This window comes from Lycium ferocissimum, chromosome 10, assembly GCF_029784015.1.
Source record: "Lycium ferocissimum isolate CSIRO_LF1 chromosome 10, AGI_CSIRO_Lferr_CH_V1, whole genome shotgun sequence".
NCBI classification, from domain to species: Eukaryota; Viridiplantae; Streptophyta; class Magnoliopsida; order Solanales; family Solanaceae; genus Lycium; species Lycium ferocissimum.
Genome location: NC_081351.1, coordinates 36,080,529 through 36,098,770, shown reverse-complemented (window position 1 = coordinate 36,098,770; position 18,242 = coordinate 36,080,529). Strand labels below are relative to the sequence as shown.

Here is an 18,242-nt window from a genome sequence, read left to right as displayed (position 1 = left end):
AATGTACTCACCTAATTTGATGCATTTGATTGGAGACATATAATTAATTGATATTTTTGGATCTAATTTATAGTCAAGAATACTCCATTGAATGGTGAGATATAATTTTTTAATATAGGTCATCATTATCGTAATTAAAAACTCAAATTCTAAAAATTGAGTTATTTATTGATATTAAAAATTGATTTGAAAGATAATTAGTTTTCAAAAATCTATATTATATCAAGATAAAATAATTTGAGACTTAAATGAATAGTGCAAAGGAAGAGGATTTTGGACTGCATTAATTCCGAGCTCGTCTAGGTGGATGGACATAATTAAACATAGCATTTGCCCGAAAAGACGAGAGGAGCAACAGTGGGTTGATTTGGAATTTCACTCCAAGTATTGAGAGTTAGCAATTTATCGAGTTGCTTAAAGTTACAAGGGCTCAATTGACACTTCTTGTGTTGTATAAGTACTCTTTTGCCATTAAGTCAGAAGTATTTTCTTTAAAGAGAAACATAACTGCAACCCTTTTACTGTGTGAGGGGTAATGAGTTCCAATGCCGCTAGGCTGTGGCACTACGGCTCAAGGTAGTTTTTAATTTCCTTTCATCCGTTTCAATTTATTTATCTTACTTTTTCTTTTAGTCTATTTGAAAAACAAAAAATTTAATTCTTTAATTCTAATTTACACATGACATATTTAACAGCACAAGGGATAATTTATTCCTTATAAATAGAATTAGGTAGGATAAGATGGGATAACTTATCCCAACATTTATATCATTACTTATCTCACTTTTTATCCCATATAAATATGATTGAGTGGGATAACAAAGAAGTTATACCACCGATCAAACATGAGATAATTCCAGTCCCACAAATATTTAGTTTAGGACTACAATCAAACAAATTGAAACGTTGTATAATGGTAATGCCCACAAGTATTAGCAACTAAGGTGAAATGAACGAATAGGGGGCTGTGCATTTTTGCCCATTTTTGTGTGTGTGTGTTTTTGTTTGTATGGTGCAGGGGAGGAGTAGCTTTGATTGTTAAGAGTACTTAAAGAGTCTTCTGTATAGATCATGTGGTTCAAATTTGATTCTGGTGGACATTGAGTTGTTAAGAGGAAAGTTGAAATGGACTTCATTTTAGAATTAACATGATGATTGAGGTGATAAAACGGGACGAGGTAGACTTAACAACACATAAAAGGAAGTTGCGTCAATGGACCTCCAATTTCTTGAAATCCGTATGAATTTTATGAAGAACATAACATGATAGAAAGCAAATAATCCATATAGGCAATATGGACTGGTTAGATTAAGATAGTCGGTATTCACACATTTATGTTAGATCCCGTATTTGATAAGAGTCTTTTTAAGTTTGTTTAGAGATCTTATGACAGTGTAGGGATAGGTGCAAGATTCAGAGAATCTCTAATTTGTCTTAAAAGACAAAGAATTGAGTGGTAGAATGAAACGGCCCAAATACAATGGAATGTATATAGAGGATTCATATAGCGGACCTTACTCCTTAGCTAGTTTGGGCTCGAGGTGTAGTTGTTGTTACATTTCCCAGCTGTGAGAACAGGTCCTAGAGGAAGGATCTTCTAAAATTCCTTCTTATTAGAACTATTGCATTGCTGAAGCCCTGCAAGTTATCAGTTGCTGCCCATATTTGCATGATACGATATTACTTTTAAGCTAGCAATAGTTACATAATTCTAAGTTTCTAAACCTTCCCACCCTTCCCATGGCGAATTACTCCATATTGGCAAGCCTATGCCCATCGGCTTCTGCAAAACATGCACGATGCTGCTTCTGTTCTATCCGGCAATTTCCTATGTTATCTGAAAATGGTCTCTCCAAAACCGAAATCTATATTCAAATTATCTAATTGGCTCCCATTCCAGCTTGACCTAGGGTGTAGTTGTCGGAGTTATGATTTCCTCCCTTACAGTTTCTTTTCCAAATCTCTATCACTAAATTCAATAATGGTCCCTACCTCACTCCACCCCCTGCATGTTCATAAGCTATATTCACATTGGTTGTTAATTGGTTTAAGAAAAATTTCGAGCTTATCATCAGCATGTCTCTTAAAGAGCCCTCGAGCCAAGAGGTTAAGATCAAATTCAGACTATTTCAAGTCCTTCAGCAAAACTCATATTGGTATAACTTACCACTTACCTTACTTCACCCCATGTCTTAGCAAATTCTTATTGGTTTGAAAGACTCATGCTGAAATGATCGAGACCTGACTTTCAAGAACAGCAGCTGATAATTTCTTCTCTTTCATATTCCTCAATTTCACGTATGCTCTTTGAAATAGTCAACTAGCACAAAATGCAGGTGTAGAAGAAAAATATAAAAAGAAAGCTTAGTAGGAATCAACTGTTTGTTGTGTTTCTTTTGCTTTTAGTGGATATGTGAATGTAGACTCTAGGGTCATTTAATTATGAGCTCAACATTGTGTAAGAATAGGCATCTTAATCCTATGATACAAGATTAAATGATTCATATGGATGTGGAGAGGAGGAATATTATGATACTCCCTCTGTTTCAATTTGTTTGTCTGGTTTTGACTTGACACAAAGTTTAAGAAAGTAAAGAAGACTTTTGAATCTTAACTAAAGATATGTAGAATGTACCAAAATGTCCTTTAATCTTGTGGTTTTAAACATGCCATGTGAAAATTTAAAATTAAAGAGTTGCCAAAAAAAGGAAAGATGCATTCTTTACCCATTTTGGTCAACAATTATTGTTCACCAACACTATGACAAACCTCGAATCGTCTAATTTTCAATGACAAACCCCGAATCGTCTAATTTTCGGCCATAATGACAAACCCGAATCGTCGTTACAATGACAAACCCTGAACTGTCTAATTTCCAGTTACAACAATAGGATTGGGCTGGTTATCTGGCCTAGTTGGTCTAGGAAAAAAAACTTTTTCACAATTATATTTCACTTTCTAAAGTATCCATTGCTCTCATACATTGCATAAATCAACCAAGTTTAGACTGTTGGTCCTACCCCAGTCAACTTGGCTCCAGAATTCTTCCCACTAGACTCTGTGTGTGTGTGTGTGTGTGTGTGATGTGTGTTTTACATTGGTAATTTGATCAAAATTTTACGCAAAATGTGGCTCTATGTGGACTCCTAAATTATGAGTATGGTAGGTTTACTCTGTATGCCACTTGTCTCTAGTCCTTCATTCATGCTTACTCTATTTTCTCCTCTTGTGGTCTCTTACAAATATTATGATCTCTTCCTGGGACAAGTATTAATGCAGATATAAACATCTGATTCCTTGGTGGTTCAAGTCTTCAAGTGGTCTACCAACTTCCCTTTGGTCCGATTAAGAACATTTGCCTTTTAATGCAGATGTAGCTCCAAAGGTGCCCTTCAGGAGTCTCAGCATAAAACTAAAGTCACCATTTTGAAAACTACAAATCCAGCACAAGTATGTATGCTTCTTCATCCTTTAAATGACTACTCTTTACTATAAGAATTCAGTTAGAAAAGGAGTGGCGTGCACTAAGCTCCCTTGTTCGGGGGAAGGGCGGACAAGGGTCTATTATACCCGGCCTCACCCTACATTTTGCAAAGAGGCAAGCTTTCCACTGCCTTCAACCGACCACGGTCACACGACAACAACTTTCTTTTGGTTACACCAAGGCTCCCCTTCAATTAAAAGGGAATTAGAAATAGTTTTCAACTACAAGATCTAGTTGAGCTGGTACAATTTGTAGGTGTTGATAAGAAAATTTTCAGGACTACTTGCACTTTTGCTCTTCAAGTTATTGCTAATTTCAATTTTCCCTGGATTATCGCGCGTGGCTGATGTTTAATTTGTTTAAAAGGAGACAATTTGGTTCTTCCAGTGATGTAATCAACCAATCTTTAACAATCCCATAGGTTCCGGAGTCTTCCAGCCCCTTTTGCTTTTGCTCAATCCCTTATATCCTTGATAGTCCTTCATCTTATCTTGTAATCCCTTATGGTACTCCTAAACTCTGCTTCCTACTTCTAGCAATTTTGCCGTCTGCCTTGCACATTGCATTTCTGTCCTGCCTTCCCCCTGGTTCAGAAATGGGGCTGCAGCACGTGCAATATGGGGAAGATTTGCATGCAAAGGTTGAGGTGTAATTGAATATCGGGTTGCAAGGTCCAGGGGAAGGTCTTAGAGCCAATTACACACCGGTGAATGGTTATTACTCTTTTGCTACTCAGTTTTCTCCTCCATAATGTTAAATATGGTGCATAAACCAGACACCACTCTCTGGTAATTTGCCAAACATGCCAGGATGTTGTTAAATATTGTCTTCCTCAGAAAGATTAATTTGAGTTATTCTTTTTTTCAATTTAATTTTGAGTAAATATCTCAAAAGGTCACTCAAGTATGAGGAATTATGTAGCTAAAGACTTTCAATTTTGTTTTGTATCAAAAAAATTACTCAACTTAAGACTATTCTTTTATAAAATCACTCAATCAAATTTGTCATAAAAAAATCTAATATGGCAAAATAAATTAATTTTTATGCCATGTAAACATGAATCCTACAAATAAAATAAAATTAAAGGAGACCCATATCTTACACCCGACCCATCCACCCACAAATCAAAATGGGTCTTCATCTAAAGCCTTTATTATTTTAACAGGATTAGTCAATTTGGAACAGCCGGTGATTATGAAAACTCATCTTTGTAGGAAAACCAAGCTTTCTTTTTGGTTTTGTTTCATTGGGAGGGGGTTGAGATTATCACTTCTCTAAAACACCATGTATTTATACTTGGTTCCTCTACCACATTTACATGGAAGAATGTTTTACTGGCTTATTGCTGATGTTTATGATGATAACGTCTAATAAAATCCTTGAACTCGTCTCCTCATCAATAATTTAACAACTAATAGTATCTTTGGGCACAAAGATCGATTTAGGTCATTAGTTGAAGGAGAGAGTTTTCTTTTATGTTTATATTTCACTTGTACCTTTATAGAATGTTATCGAAATAACATATACTTCAACCAATACTGCATAATCTAGTATCGCGATTTCAGTATAGTCCTCTGAAGCTTAACCTCAACCCCCACACAATATTACAAAACCGAAAGGAAAGTTTGGGTTTCCTACATAAATGAGTTTTCATAATCACCACCAACAACATACCGAGTGTAATCTCACTAGTGGTGCTGGGAGGGGTGAGATGTATGCGAGACCTTACCTCTACCTTGGGGGTAGAGCGGCTTATTTTCGAAAGACCCTCGGCTCAAGAAAAACATGATAAAAACGGTCGGATAAGAATTGACGAAAGTAAAGAGGCCATGGCAAAATAATATAGATAAGCATTATGAAGAAAAGTAACAATAATTGAACGAAGTACAAGAGAGCAAATAGTAGCAGATAATCGAAGGGCAGAAAACTACAAAAATGATACTATCACCACTTGTTCCAAATTGAATAATCATGAGATCTGCTGAAATAACTCGCTATAGATGAAGATCCATGTTGATTTGTTGGTGGGTGAGTCAGGTGTAAGATATGGATCTTCTTTAATTTTGTTTTATTTGTGGGGCCCATGTCTATATGGCATAAAAAATTGATTTATTTTACCATGTCAAATCTTCTTGTGATAAATTTGGTTTAGTGATTTTATAAGAGAAAAACCCTAGGTTGAGTTATTTTATTGATACAAAATAAAATGGAATGACTTTTCCTACATAGTTTTTCACATGAGTGGCCTTTAGAGACATTTACTCATTTAATTTTAGGTAATTGCTGAAGCAAATGGGAGATAAAGAACAATGATTAAATATAAGTAGAGAAACGAAAGAAAGAATTACAGTACTGCCGGAAGAAAAAGTGTTCTAGAGGCCTAATTAACTGTGATTCCATCAGAAGATTGTAGCAGTTAAATATGCCCATGGAAAGGATCTCAGAAAGATTCCTGGATGCATGCATCTAGGTTCTCAAAATGGATTAATACTGCAACATTCAATTCACCAGAAGCATAAGAGTAACTCGTGGCCATGCAATAGTTCACACACTTCTGTTTGTTGGCCTTGTGAAATACTAGGACCACATGTATGAGTGGTGTATATACCTCTTCATCACAATGAGACAAATGTATTAATGAAAATAATTGAAGTTTAAGCTACCCTTTGAACTGTCGTCTTCTCGAACTTCATATTCATTAGAGCCTTTTGCTTGTCAAACCAATTCATGTGACTAGAATATGAGAGAATAACCCCACAGGGGGCAGCCCTCCCAATTTTCTATTTATCTTTTATTATTTATAGAGAGACGTAACGATTCGAGTATTTTGAAGTTTATAGATTATTTTTTATAATTTATTTTGTTTATTAGCCTATCCAAAATTAATTTACAATATTAATTGAGTAAAATTATACAATGGTAAATTATGTGCTTGGTTTTTACATATTTGTAGATATTTAATGGATTTCTTAATAAAATTCAGGGTCTACGCAAAAGCTATTGGATTTCCGTTAATCCATAAACTATGTTCCAAGTTTCTCGGTGAAAATGTTAGATTGTTAATGGGTGGATTCCTTGTTTAAGATGTTAATTATGTTTGTTTTTTGATTTTGAGATGTAATTTTATTGGCGCAATGAATAAACTAAAAAGAGATGGGGATTTGAAGAAAATTTGAATCCATCGATAAAAAATTACACTGTATATATAAGGTCAAAAGTTTTTCTTTATGTATACATAGCAAATATTGAATTTCCTTGCTTCGTGTGTTTATTTTTAGTACTGTGAACCCTCTTAATCCTGATATCACCACTGACCCTACGCTCACTCCAGGTGCGGTGAAGAGGTATTCAAATAAGCATATCACTTGAGTCAAAAATTAGGCTTCTGCTTTTGTTTGTATAGCCAATTTTGTTCTTTTTCTTAAAACAAAAGAACATCATCTCACTCATTCACATGAATATCCCTTTCCAGATGTCACAAGCCACCATGGAAAGTGAAGGTACTGCCATGACCAACAACAACATCAATCAGAGGAAACCCAGATTTCTTTGCCTTCATGGATTTCGAACAAGTGGTGCAATTCTGAAGAAACAAATTCTTGATAAATGGCCAAGTCAAGTTGTGGAAAAATTGGATCTTGCATTTGTTGATGCACCTTTCCCCTCTCAAGGCAAATCTGAAGTTGAGGGAATCTTTGACCCTCCGTATTACGAATGGTACCAGTTCAATAAGGTTGCAGCCTTAAGTTCTTACCAACTTCGAAAGAAAAGAAAATAACTTTTATTTTTACTTTATTTTATAAACTGTTTGTTGTTTTTCGATACAGGATTCCAAAGAGTATCAGAATTTTGATAATTGTCTTGCATACATAGAAGAATGCATGATTAAGCATGGACCTTTCGACGGTCTTCTTGGTTTCTCCCAGGTATGTTTAATTTCCTTTTTTCCTTTTTCTTTATTGGATGTTTGGATATAAATTTGGTACAATTTTTTTGGGTTTATTTTGGAAGAATTCGATATTGATTTTGTTTGAGGGAAAAATCTATTTTTAAGAAGTTACCATATAATTTTTCTTTTCTCTTCCTTTTCTGCATTTCTTCTTGATTCTGAATGACTTTGACAGTTGACTCTTTTAAGTACTTTTCCTTTTCTTTTTTCACTTTCAAATTTGTGATACATTTATCTTTATAGAAAATTTGCACAATCTGATTCTGGGTATCTTTCTCTTGTGATACAATTCAGGGGGCAATTCTCTCTGGAGCATTGCCTGCGTTGCAGGATAAGGTAAAGACTAGGCATTAGAAATGTTTTCCCCATATCGTTGATGTCTTCTTTTGTATGTAAAATTAAAATGTTGATCGTCTCGAGAGACCGTTAGTGATCAATATGTCACAATTTGAATCATAATATTATTATTAGCTTATGATGGTTATTGATGATTATATGGTGTGATCTTGGCAGGGAGTGGGACTTACGAAGGTGCCCAAAATAAAATATCTTATAATAATTAGTGGTGCAAAATTGCAGAATAAACCACTGGCTGAAAAAGCTTATTCATCAGCAATTACGTGCCCCTCCGTTCACTTCTTAGGTACTTTCTGTCCCTACAAATTATCAATACGTGTATGTTTTTTTCTTTGGTTGTTTTAAAGTACACGGTAGTATGATTCAACCTAGCTCTATAAACTGGATATGATACTGATAGTCAGAAGAATGACGAGCCACCATAATCAATAGTTGCAGTTATGAGTTTTTTTAATTGACTTATTAAACTTGTATTAGCTGAAAAATGCAGACTGCGGGGTTTAGTTGCCGAACTTCAACATGTTATTATAGCCAACAACATGTAAAAAATTCTGATCTAATTATATACACCTAATCTTTTTTTAAGCCCAAGTTACATCTCTTGTTTTCAGACTATCAATCACTTATTATGGACAGTTACTGTAATGATTTTTTAAGTGTTCTAATAAGATGTAAAATTTAATTTTTCACACTATCAATATATTGAAGTTAAACTCAGGAAAAATATGTGCAGCCTTAAAAACGTTCTTCCCACTTATCACTTAGGTGCAAGATTTTATTCCCATCAAAGTCCCTCCCCTTTTATCATCCGTTTCCCTACTATTCATGGACCACTCTCACTTTTGTTTGGTACATTAAAAAAACAAATTAAAAAGATTTTAAAATCGTAATCATGGACCACCCACACACCAAAACAGTTTAAAGAACAAAGGAAAAAGAAAAACGTTTTTTTTTTCCCTGATTGATTGTGGATAAAAACAACAATGGAGAATAGGTATTCAGGGGCTATTAATGGATATTTTTAGGTGAGCGAGACTACCTAAAGAAGTATGGGATGGAACTCTTGGAATCATATGTTGATCCAGTGGTGATCCATCATCCTAGAGGCCACACTATACCAAGATTTGGTAAGTCTCTGAATTTTTTTGTAAACTCAACTTCATTTAATGTTATATTCAATGTTGTTTAACAATATTGATAAATACCATCTTCTTTCTTTTTTCAGATGAGAAAGGATTAGAGTCCATGATTGGTTTCATTGAGAAGGTGCAAGCAGAATTAGCAAGTGAACAAGTTTGATAAAACCTTCTTCTTTTTGGGGTAGCTCCTCGTTTGGGAAATAATTTTTTCCTCTTTTTTTATTTTTTAAAAATAAATTTCTTCTAATAATTAGTGTTTTACGCCGTTGGAAGAAAAATATTAGGCCTTATTAGAAAGGTTACAGAACTATCGCCATGCTATTGTATTTACGGCGGTGCATTCGATTATTTTAGATCCTTGATGTATTTCTCTTGGTTAAAGAGAATCTTGGTTCATTTTCCATTATTTGCTTAAACTCAAAGTGAAATATTGGCTGTATACATCACATTGACCAATAGGCACCTCTTACTGTCTTACATGTAACATATTGATAATCAGATCTTCTTTTTTTCCTTCTAAGGCAACGCTTCCTACCAAGTTGTGTTTGAATGGGAAAAAGAAAGTTATTTCTTATTAGTGGATCATTTCACTGTATTTTAGTATATAGATTCTAGAGATTTAATCAAAAGGGTCAATGTTTAAGAAGGAAAAGTCAACAACGCTATAGATGGCAACAAACGTCATTCTTTTCACAAATATATACAAGAGATTGATCGTTTAAATTAAAATGGAGAAGGCTTATTTACGTCTCTTGAAAGTAAAGAAGAAATGGTAAGCAAATAAGAATGCATCCTAGTACTGTAGTACATATGTTAATGGGAAATCTTTAGCAAACTCAATCAATCCACTTTGATTTTTCTCAATAATGATGCTCGCACCTTGACTATTTCTTTCAATATGAATTTGTCCGTGAAAGATAGGATTAATGTCTCAAACTTGAAGTTTTTATTTGGATTTTCAAAGAAATATCAGAAATGTAATTCGTCTTATAATATTTTGAAGGACATACATGACTATTTTAGTACGAATAATACATTACTCTTCTGCTATTTAAAATTGAATATTCATGTTTCTTTTGAACTATATTTTTTCAATACTCTAAATTAAATTAAGGTGCCGTTTGGCCATAAAAAAATTTCACTTTTTTTCTGGAATCAGCGTTTGGCCATAAAAATTCCGAATACAACTTGAAGTTGTATCCCGAAATACCAAAAACTCAAAAAATTTATTTTTCAAAATTTTTTCACTTTTTTACAACCACATTTCACCAAAAACTACAATTTCAAAAACTATGGCCAAACACAACTCCAACTTCAAAATTCCAAAAAAATGTGATTTTTTTTTTTTGTATTTATGAACAAACGGGGCCTAAGTGATGCAATACTTACGAGTGCTCAATTGCCACTTGCTCATCCTATAAGTAGTCTTATGCAATTAAGTGGAAAGCCAAAAAAGAAGTTGAAAAGAAACATGCCCACTTTACCGCGTGAGGTGCAATGCTGCTAGGCTCAAGGTACTTCCTTTGTTCAACCGTTGTATAATGGCATTCTATTTCACGCTTTCACTAATGTAATTCAATAATGGCAATGCCCACAACTTAGTTGAATTTCCCCTTCTGTGTGTATGTATGTGTTTTTGTGTGGTGCTCGGGGATGGGTAGCTTTATTTGTTAAAAGAGTCTTCTGTATAGATCAAGTATGTATACATCAAGTATTTGATAAGCACCCAAGGGTGTGGCCTAGTGGTCAATGAAGTGGGTCGAGAACCATGAGGTCTGAGGTTCAAATTGACAAAACACTAGGTGATTTCTTCTCATCTGTCCTAGTCTTGGTGGACAGAGCATTTAAGCGTAAAAAATGGGGCACGTGAACCCATGATCGCCTCGATAAAAATAGATATTTTATGGACATTTTTTCTAGAATTGATCTAATATTATCTGTTGGCACTCGTGGTCCAAAAGGGTTGATTGGTGCAATTAGTTGAATGCTGAGTTATTTATCCAATGATTAGGGATCGAATCCCACTAAATACCTTTTTTTTTTTCCTCCCATTTTAGTGGTGCAACCATGTTCTAGAAATTCTAGATTCGCCTCTAGGATAGAGTCACTGGTGGGAGGTGGCAGGTATCCCGTGAAATTAGTTGAGGTTGTGCACAAGCTTGCCCGGACACCACAGTTATAAAAGAAAAAAGATCAAGTATTTGATAAGAGTCTTTTGAATTTGTTTAGAAAATGTATGACAGTGTAGGGATAGGTGAAAGAATTGGAGAATATCTAATTTGTCTTTAAGACAAACAATTGATTGGTAGAGTGAAACAGCCCAAATCCAAAGGAATGGATATAGAGAATTCATATAGCCGACCTTAACTAGTTTGGGATCGAGGTGTGATTGTTGTTACCTTTCCCAGCCGTCAATAACTCAATATAGTCCTAGAGGAAGGATCTTCTAAAAATCCTCAATGTTTATTAGAACTACTGCATTTCTAAAGCCCTGCAAATTATCACTTGCTGCCTATATTTGCATGATACTGTATTACTTTGAAGCTAACAATAGTTACATAATTCTAAGTTTCTGACTCTTCCCATGGCGAATTACTCCATATTTGCAAGCCTATGCCCATCGTCTTCTGCAACACATGTCCGATGCTTCTTATGTTCTATCTGGCAATTTCCTATGTTAACTGAAAATGGTCTCACCAAACCGAAATCTACATTCAAATTTAACTAATTGGCTCCCATTCCAGCTTGACCTAGAGTGTAGCTGTTTTAGTTTTGATTTGCTCACCTCAGTTTCTTTTCCTAATCTCTATCACTAAATTCAATAATGGTCCCCTACTTCACCCCACCCCTTGCATGTCCATGAGCTATATTTACATTGGTTATTACTCGGTTTAAGCAAGATTTTGAGCTTATCATCAGCATGTTTCTTAAAGAGCCCTCAAGCCAAGAGGTTAAGGTGAGAGATTCAAACTATTTTAATTTTCAAGTCCTTTGACAAAACTCATTTTGGTGTAACTTAATATGTTTGTTAGCAAATTGTTTTAGGTTTGAAAGACGCTTGCTAAAATGGTGTAGACTTAATTTTTAGCAACAACAACTGACAATTTCTTCTCTTTCGTATTTTCTTACATGCTCCTCAATTTCACTTATTCTTTTTGAAATAGTCAAATGCACTGAGTAAGCTTTAGAAGAAAAACATTAAAAAAGAAAAAGCTTTAGTAGGAAGCAACTAGGAGGTGAAGATGAGGAATATTATGACATGACTCTTTAAAAATTCTCAGTAATACACTGGCTACTTTCTCTGTGATGGATCAGATGTTTACCATGCTACTTGATACTTCTTGCAACATCTTCTATCACTAGTTCCCGATTCGTCGACAATATAAATAATTCTTGCTTTGGTTAGCTGCAAGACTATGGCATTTTGAGTATTTTTCATATTGTCTAGTAGGTCTCTATGCAAGCATGAAATTTCAGAGCTAGTACTTGAGGTGTTGTTGCTTTTTAAATAACAATAAGATGATGGTTGTATCAACGTATTGGAAATCTTCAGGAACAGATGTGGTACCCCCAAAGTATATAACTTATAAAAACATGGTTCTTTTTGAAAGACATACAACTATCTATACTAACTGGAACCTCATAGGTGTATCAAAAATTTACAAAGCGGCAAAAGACAAACCCTTTTATGTACAAACATATTTTTGAAGGGCCAAAGCTAGCAGTTTGAATATTTGGAAATGAGTAGTTCACTCAATTCAAATCATCATACCTCAGGGTCGGGGCTAATTACGAATTGGCTGTCAACAAAGTGTGTGCCTGTTTCTTGTGTATCCATGTTCTCATTTTGCGCATATGATTCTAATATACCAGTTTCAATTTCAACAGTTTCTGCTGCATTAAATTCTTACATACAAGGCTTCCATCAGTTATTTTTTGTGACAGTGAATGCAGCATGCACAACCAGCAATCCAATATATTGACTCAACTATCTTATACTATAATTCTAGGGCATTTGTTCTTTGTCCTTAGTTTTTCCATCTGATGCATGTTATTCTGAACCCACGGTAGAAAAGGTTTTGGCTCATATTGTGCTTGATAAGCAAATTTTTGTGTCTACTTTACCGATTTTGTTTGCCTGATCTGCAGTGGCAGCAATACGACTGGGCTGGTTATCTAGGCCTGTTTGTTTAGGAAAAATTCTTCCATACCTATAATTTCACCTTCTAAAGTATCCATTGCGTACCTAGATTGCATAAATCAACCAAGTTTAGACTGTTGGTCCTACCAAGGTCCACTTTGTTCTTGAAACACTTCCCCCTAGGTTTCTGGTTTCATGGATCTCGGGTTGTTGATCTCATGAACGTAAATGTTTCATTTCATTGGTAGTTTGATAAAAAAATTATGCAAAATGTGTCTATATGGGTACTCCTAATTCCTTAATTTATATGAGTAGAGCGAGCTTTTTCCATGCAATTTGTCTTCTTAGTCCTCCATTCATTGCATGCTCTTATTCCTTCTCTTGTGGTCTCTTACTGCATTATGACATCTTGCTTCGTCAAGTATTAGTGCAGATATAGAACATCTGTGACCTTGGTGTTTCATTTCTATTTCTTGTTTTGGAAAATTGAGAAATGGACTAAAGCATTCATGCGTTCTCAGCAGGAGGAAAGAATGAGTGTTATGCCAACTTCTCATTACATTAGCCTTTAAATGCAGATGTAGCTTCAAAAGTGCCCTTCAAGAGTCTCAGCACAAACGAAAAATCATGATTTTAAAAGATACAATTCAAGCACGTAACAGGTATGTACAGTTGTCTATCTTTTAAATGATTACTACTGTATACATGTTGAGGAATAGCCTCTTTTCTAGTTTCTTGTTGCACCCATGAGGTTCTTGTTTGTATAGAAGAGTGGGCGTCTTTTGCGGAAAATTCTACTTTTATGCAGACTATCTACTTTTAGTGTACTGCTTTATTCGGAGACAATTCCAAATTAATAAGTTTACTACTTTCACGTCTTTTAACTGGTCAAAATATATTGCAGAGACAATAACAGATACAAGTAAATCCAATCGCAAGCAAGTGCTTTATACACCGTGTATCTATCTGTAATCTAGAAAACTAAATAGTCAGCTGTACTAATAATAAATCCCATAACAAGCCGGTACTTTATACACCATTATCCCATCTCTAATCTAGCAGAATCAACTATACTAATAATCCCAAGATCATAATACAGTTGTATATCAATACACATATTATCTTCTCACCACATGAAATGAACCCTTAGAGGGATAATCATTGAAACTAATAGCTGTAGATTTTTTTTCTTGATTTAGTTGATAATTATGAAAAATTGGCTAGCTTTTAAGGAAAATGAGATTTAAACCTGTTGAGTGCAATGTCACCAGGATTGTTGACAAATGTACCTGGAACAGAACTGCAAAAAGGAGAAGAAATAAACTAGGCGTGGATCTAGAATTTTCATCAAGTGGGGCAAACATATTCATAAAACAGATTTGGTAAGATTTTAAGATAATATCAGTCTTATGCAAAGGGTTGATGTGTGTAAAATATAACCATAGAAGGTGCTGCAATTAAGAAGAAAATAAAAAGAAAAAGAGCAAATAGGATACATTTTTATTTTGATAAAGTTCATAATAGATTTCCGAGAGTCCTACATGTCATGAATTAATTATAAAATATTTCAGTATCTACATATTCTACCTGCCTTTGCACTCTAAATTCCTTTGTAGTAAGAGTCGTATGAGGTATCAGTATTTTATTGCAGCTAATTAGATGCATCATTTGTAGTATTTAGAAAATTTACAGTCAGTATTATGTTTAATGGCTAGAGGGTTGGATAACTACCAGTCTACCACAAGCCAATGTAAACCACCACTTGTAAGAACAAGTAGAGAATAGATAGCCTGGATTCACTGAGGTAACTTTTTCACTTCCAAGCTATTTAGATCCACATCAGTGAAAAGTTTTTTCAGCCTTAGAGACTAGTTTTATTATTTATGAATATCTACTGCTGGTTTTATACAGTTCTTTCTTTCTTTAGAGCCTTATGAAATTTTGGATTGCTTGCAATAGGTAAGAATCCCCACAAAGCGGAACTCTCAGCTTTGATAAAGATTTGGTTTTAAATTCTACGCATTTCAGGTATTATGTCATTTTGAGGAGGCTGCCAATTTGCAAGTGGGAGAATAAATCAATTAACTTCCTGACTGGTATTGTCGGCATTCGGAATGAACATGTAATGTCGACTATCCTTTTCTTTTATGACTTGACTTCTACTATTTGTAAAGGCAAGTGTACACTATGGTGATTGATAAAGTTGTGTTATCTTTCAAAATTTGATTTGTGCATACTGCATATACGTAGGTATAATTATGTGTTTACATGGGGGTATGTACATAAGGTGATGGACAGAAATTCATCAATACTGATTGTGGCTGAGCATCTTCTCCTAAATCACAAATGACTTCTGCATCATTCGTGAATATGTCCACTGTTAACTAAAATCAATGTTCCTCAAGTAGTGCATGCTCAAAGAATATAATGTAAGATGTGCGGTCATACAAGACTAGACAAAATTAAAGCGGTCACATTCGCGTGAAAGTTCAAGTAGCACACATCGAGGATAAAATAAGATAAGGTCGCTTGAGATGATTTGGTCATGTCTTATGTCAACCACCATAGGCGCGGGTCAATCTATCATGTGAAACCATGGTGAGCGAAGGTCTTAAAAGGGAACGAGGTAGGCCTAAAATCACTTGGAATGAAGTTGTCTCAAAAGACCTACAATCTCTTGGGATCCATGCAGATTTAACAAAAAATAGGACACAATGAAAGAAAAAGATCTATATAGGTGATACCTATTAGTTGAGAATATGTTTTGATCATATTAACACTTCTACTCTACGTCCTATGCTTTTCTAGGAGTTGTTTACCCTTACGAATGTATTTTATGTTCGTAGAATATAATGAACTTCTTGTACTTTTTATTTTTCTGTGATTATTTTGTATCATATTGGCCTGAGATGGGTTTATATCGAGTAACGTGGTCCGTGAGTATTCATATAGCTGACCCCGACTTGTTTGGGATTGAGGAGGAGTTGTTATTATATTTATTTGTCTATTTTTAAATTTGAGATCATCTTAAAGTTTTTATTTGCATCTCCATGTTATGGGTGAACTCTCTTGTACAACAGAAAAACAAGAATATAGATGCTAAATTCAACAGAGTGGCATCAAGATCTATGTTGTCTGATGCATTTGAGGTGGGAGTTGCAGACAATGTTTCCTCGGGTTAAATTGTATGTCATCATCTTGCATGTCGAGAGATGCTTCAGTGAAAGGGAGACAACATGGAGTTCCTAGGGTAAATTTTTTGTTCTATTCACTTCATAATTGAGTTAGATAAGTCCTCTTTTTCTTTTTCAAAGGAGTTACGTAAGTCTTTGAATATGCAGAGTTTGATAAGAAAATATTTAAATGCTTCATGACGATTGTTCCGTTTGTAAATAAGCTGATTATGTAGGACAATTTGGAGTCGCCAGCATCAGTGTGTCGTCATTAACTCTGATGCTTAGTTCAAACCATCCTGGAGATAGTTATCGGGCAATCATGTTTTTATAGACTAAACCGAAAGGCAAATTATTGATTGCATAATGTTGCTTGGTCATGGTTAACGGATCAAAACATGATGAATTTTTCACTTTCTAAAGAAATTGCCCGGTGTGAATGATGTAGACTTGCTATTATGTTTGCTTGTTTAGTACTTTAATTAAATCATTTCTTCTTTGGTTGGTTTGAGTGGGATGGATGGCTCAAGGAGGATATGACATATTTGTTCCTCTTCCAAGTAATGACTCCATACTCTACTATACTCTAGTTTCTAGAGATGTGCACTAATTAAAGTTTGACTTGGTGATTATACATTTTTTAGTCAGGAATATGGTACATATAAAAAAAGCTTGAAAGCAAAGCCTTGCATGTATTTGATCAAGATTCTGGCTATGCTTAACATCATTTCAACTAGGTAGACCTATAGCTAGGAATTTTGGGAGTGTTTCTTTTATAGATTCTTGTTGATTAATAGTGTATGTTTGTACATATCGCAATTACTTGAAATTTAAAAGAGTGTAAGGCTGAATTGGGACCACCAAGAAAATATTTGAGGAATTTCTTTTCAAAGTTTTTTTGACGACTTGAACCTCAAAACTTTGATTCTTTCCTTTTTCTGAAAGGCCATCTTGATGGAGAGTGATCAGACCACTTTTTTCTCCAGAGGATATGTTTTCATTCTCCTTGAAAGAAGTATTTAAAGATATCTGCAGATTTTTCAATTTTCAGGGAATTTTTGTGGATTAGAATTGGAATTGAAAGCCACTGCACCATACATTTATACATCAGAGAATGACAAGTACTAAAGGGAAAGTTGGGGGGAGGGAGAAGTTTTCTTTTACTTTCTTTTGAGTTCTAAAGTTGAAATGATTAGAAGATTCCCTTCTTTTTCTCACTCGAAATCAATGCATCATCTTTGCTCAAAGTTCTATATCATCAATGAGTTTTTAGAGGCTGTGCTTTGTGTTTATCATTTCAGTAGTGGGTGAACATGTTGGGATTAAACTTTTTTTTCGTCTTTCTTTATAGGAAAGAGAAAAGAAAAAGAATTAGAGTGATTTTTTGGAGACCATCACTGGCATTGACCAACGTTATCTCAATATGACTGAATCTAGAACCTTTCATAGAGTAGTGAACAAGCTGAATGATATTGACAACGTCGACAAAGATTGAAAACAAACATTAAAAGTTATGAACTTTTATTATAGATTTGATTTAATCAACCCATGAAGAAATTAGGAGTTTATTATATGAGGAAATACAAAGGCCAACCCAGAATTTAGAGTTAGTGAATTCAGAATGATTATGAACTTATTGAATGTCTATATTTCAAGGGATAACTACATGATATAGCAAACATATGGTGGGTATTGACATTTAGTAGCTATAGTTTAACTTAATTACTTTTCATAGCAAATATTTGTGTATTAATACCATTTAGTAACCACATATATATATACACACACACAAAATAGAATACTCATTCCACTATTCAGTTCCAACTCATCCCTCCCATTCCCCCCCCCCCCCCCCCCTCCCGCCGCTCTCCCCACTGCTCCACCGCTGCCCATCACCGCCGCCAGAGCTCCGGCGAAAATGGGAGGCTTTTTTTCCACTGTCCGGTGAAAAAACATCTAGGATTGTCAAAGAAAGTCACATTTTTGCTTGAGGAATCC

At 34.7% G+C, this 18,242-nt stretch overlaps 2 protein-coding genes across 17 annotated transcripts; both read left to right on the top strand.

Moving 5' to 3' along the window:
• Positions 1–360: 360 nt before the first annotated feature.
• On the top strand, positions 361–9,150 carry LOC132033658 (uncharacterized). Of its 3 annotated transcripts, XM_059423696.1 has the most exons (8): positions 372–576; positions 3,373–3,451; positions 6,958–7,218; positions 7,313–7,411; positions 7,729–7,770; positions 7,948–8,077; positions 8,817–8,918; positions 9,017–9,150. In XM_059423696.1, exons 1-8 carry the CDS (start codon positions 536–538, stop codon positions 9,088–9,090), a joined length of 828 nt encoding a protein of 275 aa, XP_059279679.1. In that variant the 5' UTR covers positions 372–535; the 3' UTR covers positions 9,091–9,150. The 3 variants fall into 3 exon arrangements, with proteins under 3 accessions (XP_059279681.1, XP_059279679.1, XP_059279680.1); XM_059423698.1 differs by lacking the exon at positions 9,017–9,150 and having other exon boundaries at positions 361–576; positions 8,786–8,923; XM_059423697.1 differs by lacking the exons at positions 372–576; positions 3,373–3,451 and adding an exon at positions 4,069–4,191.
• Positions 9,151–10,314: 1,164 nt separating this feature from the next.
• Positions 10,315–17,892, top strand: LOC132033656 (uncharacterized). Of its 14 annotated transcripts, none has more exons than XR_009408847.1 (6): positions 10,331–10,444; positions 13,650–13,733; positions 14,343–14,453; positions 15,100–15,193; positions 16,152–16,321; positions 17,596–17,883. XR_009408847.1 is itself a non-coding variant. In XM_059423691.1 (6 exons), exons 1-5 carry the CDS (start codon positions 10,428–10,430, stop codon positions 16,318–16,320), a joined length of 393 nt encoding a protein of 130 aa, XP_059279674.1. In that variant the 5' UTR covers positions 10,331–10,427; the 3' UTR covers position 16,321; positions 17,596–17,892. The 14 variants fall into 14 exon arrangements, 8 of the variants coding, with proteins under 8 accessions (XP_059279674.1, XP_059279673.1, XP_059279672.1 ...); XR_009408846.1 differs by lacking the exon at positions 17,596–17,883 and adding an exon at positions 16,481–16,734; XR_009408845.1 differs by lacking the exon at positions 17,596–17,883 and adding an exon at positions 16,469–16,734.
• Positions 17,893–18,242: the final 350 nt, after the last annotated feature.

Coding starts and splice junctions, on each gene's coding strand:
- LOC132033658 (XM_059423696.1), top strand. CDS start 536: ATGAGTTCCAATGCCGCTAGGCTGTGGCACTACGGCTCAAG. Junction 3,452..6,957: donor AAACTACAAATCCAGCACAA/GTATGTATGCTT, acceptor ATCCCTTTCCAG/ATGTCACAAGCCACCATGGA. Junction 8,078..8,816: donor CCCCTCCGTTCACTTCTTAG/GTACTTTCTGTC, acceptor GGATATTTTTAG/GTGAGCGAGACTACCTAAAG.
- LOC132033656 (XM_059423688.1), top strand. Junction 14,454..15,099: donor ATATTCATAAAACAGATTTG/GTAAGATTTTAA, acceptor TACGCATTTCAG/GTATTATGTCATTTTGAGGA. Junction 15,194..16,151: donor TCGGCATTCGGAATGAACAT/GTAATGTCGACT, acceptor CTTGTACAACAG/AAAAACAAGAATATAGATGC.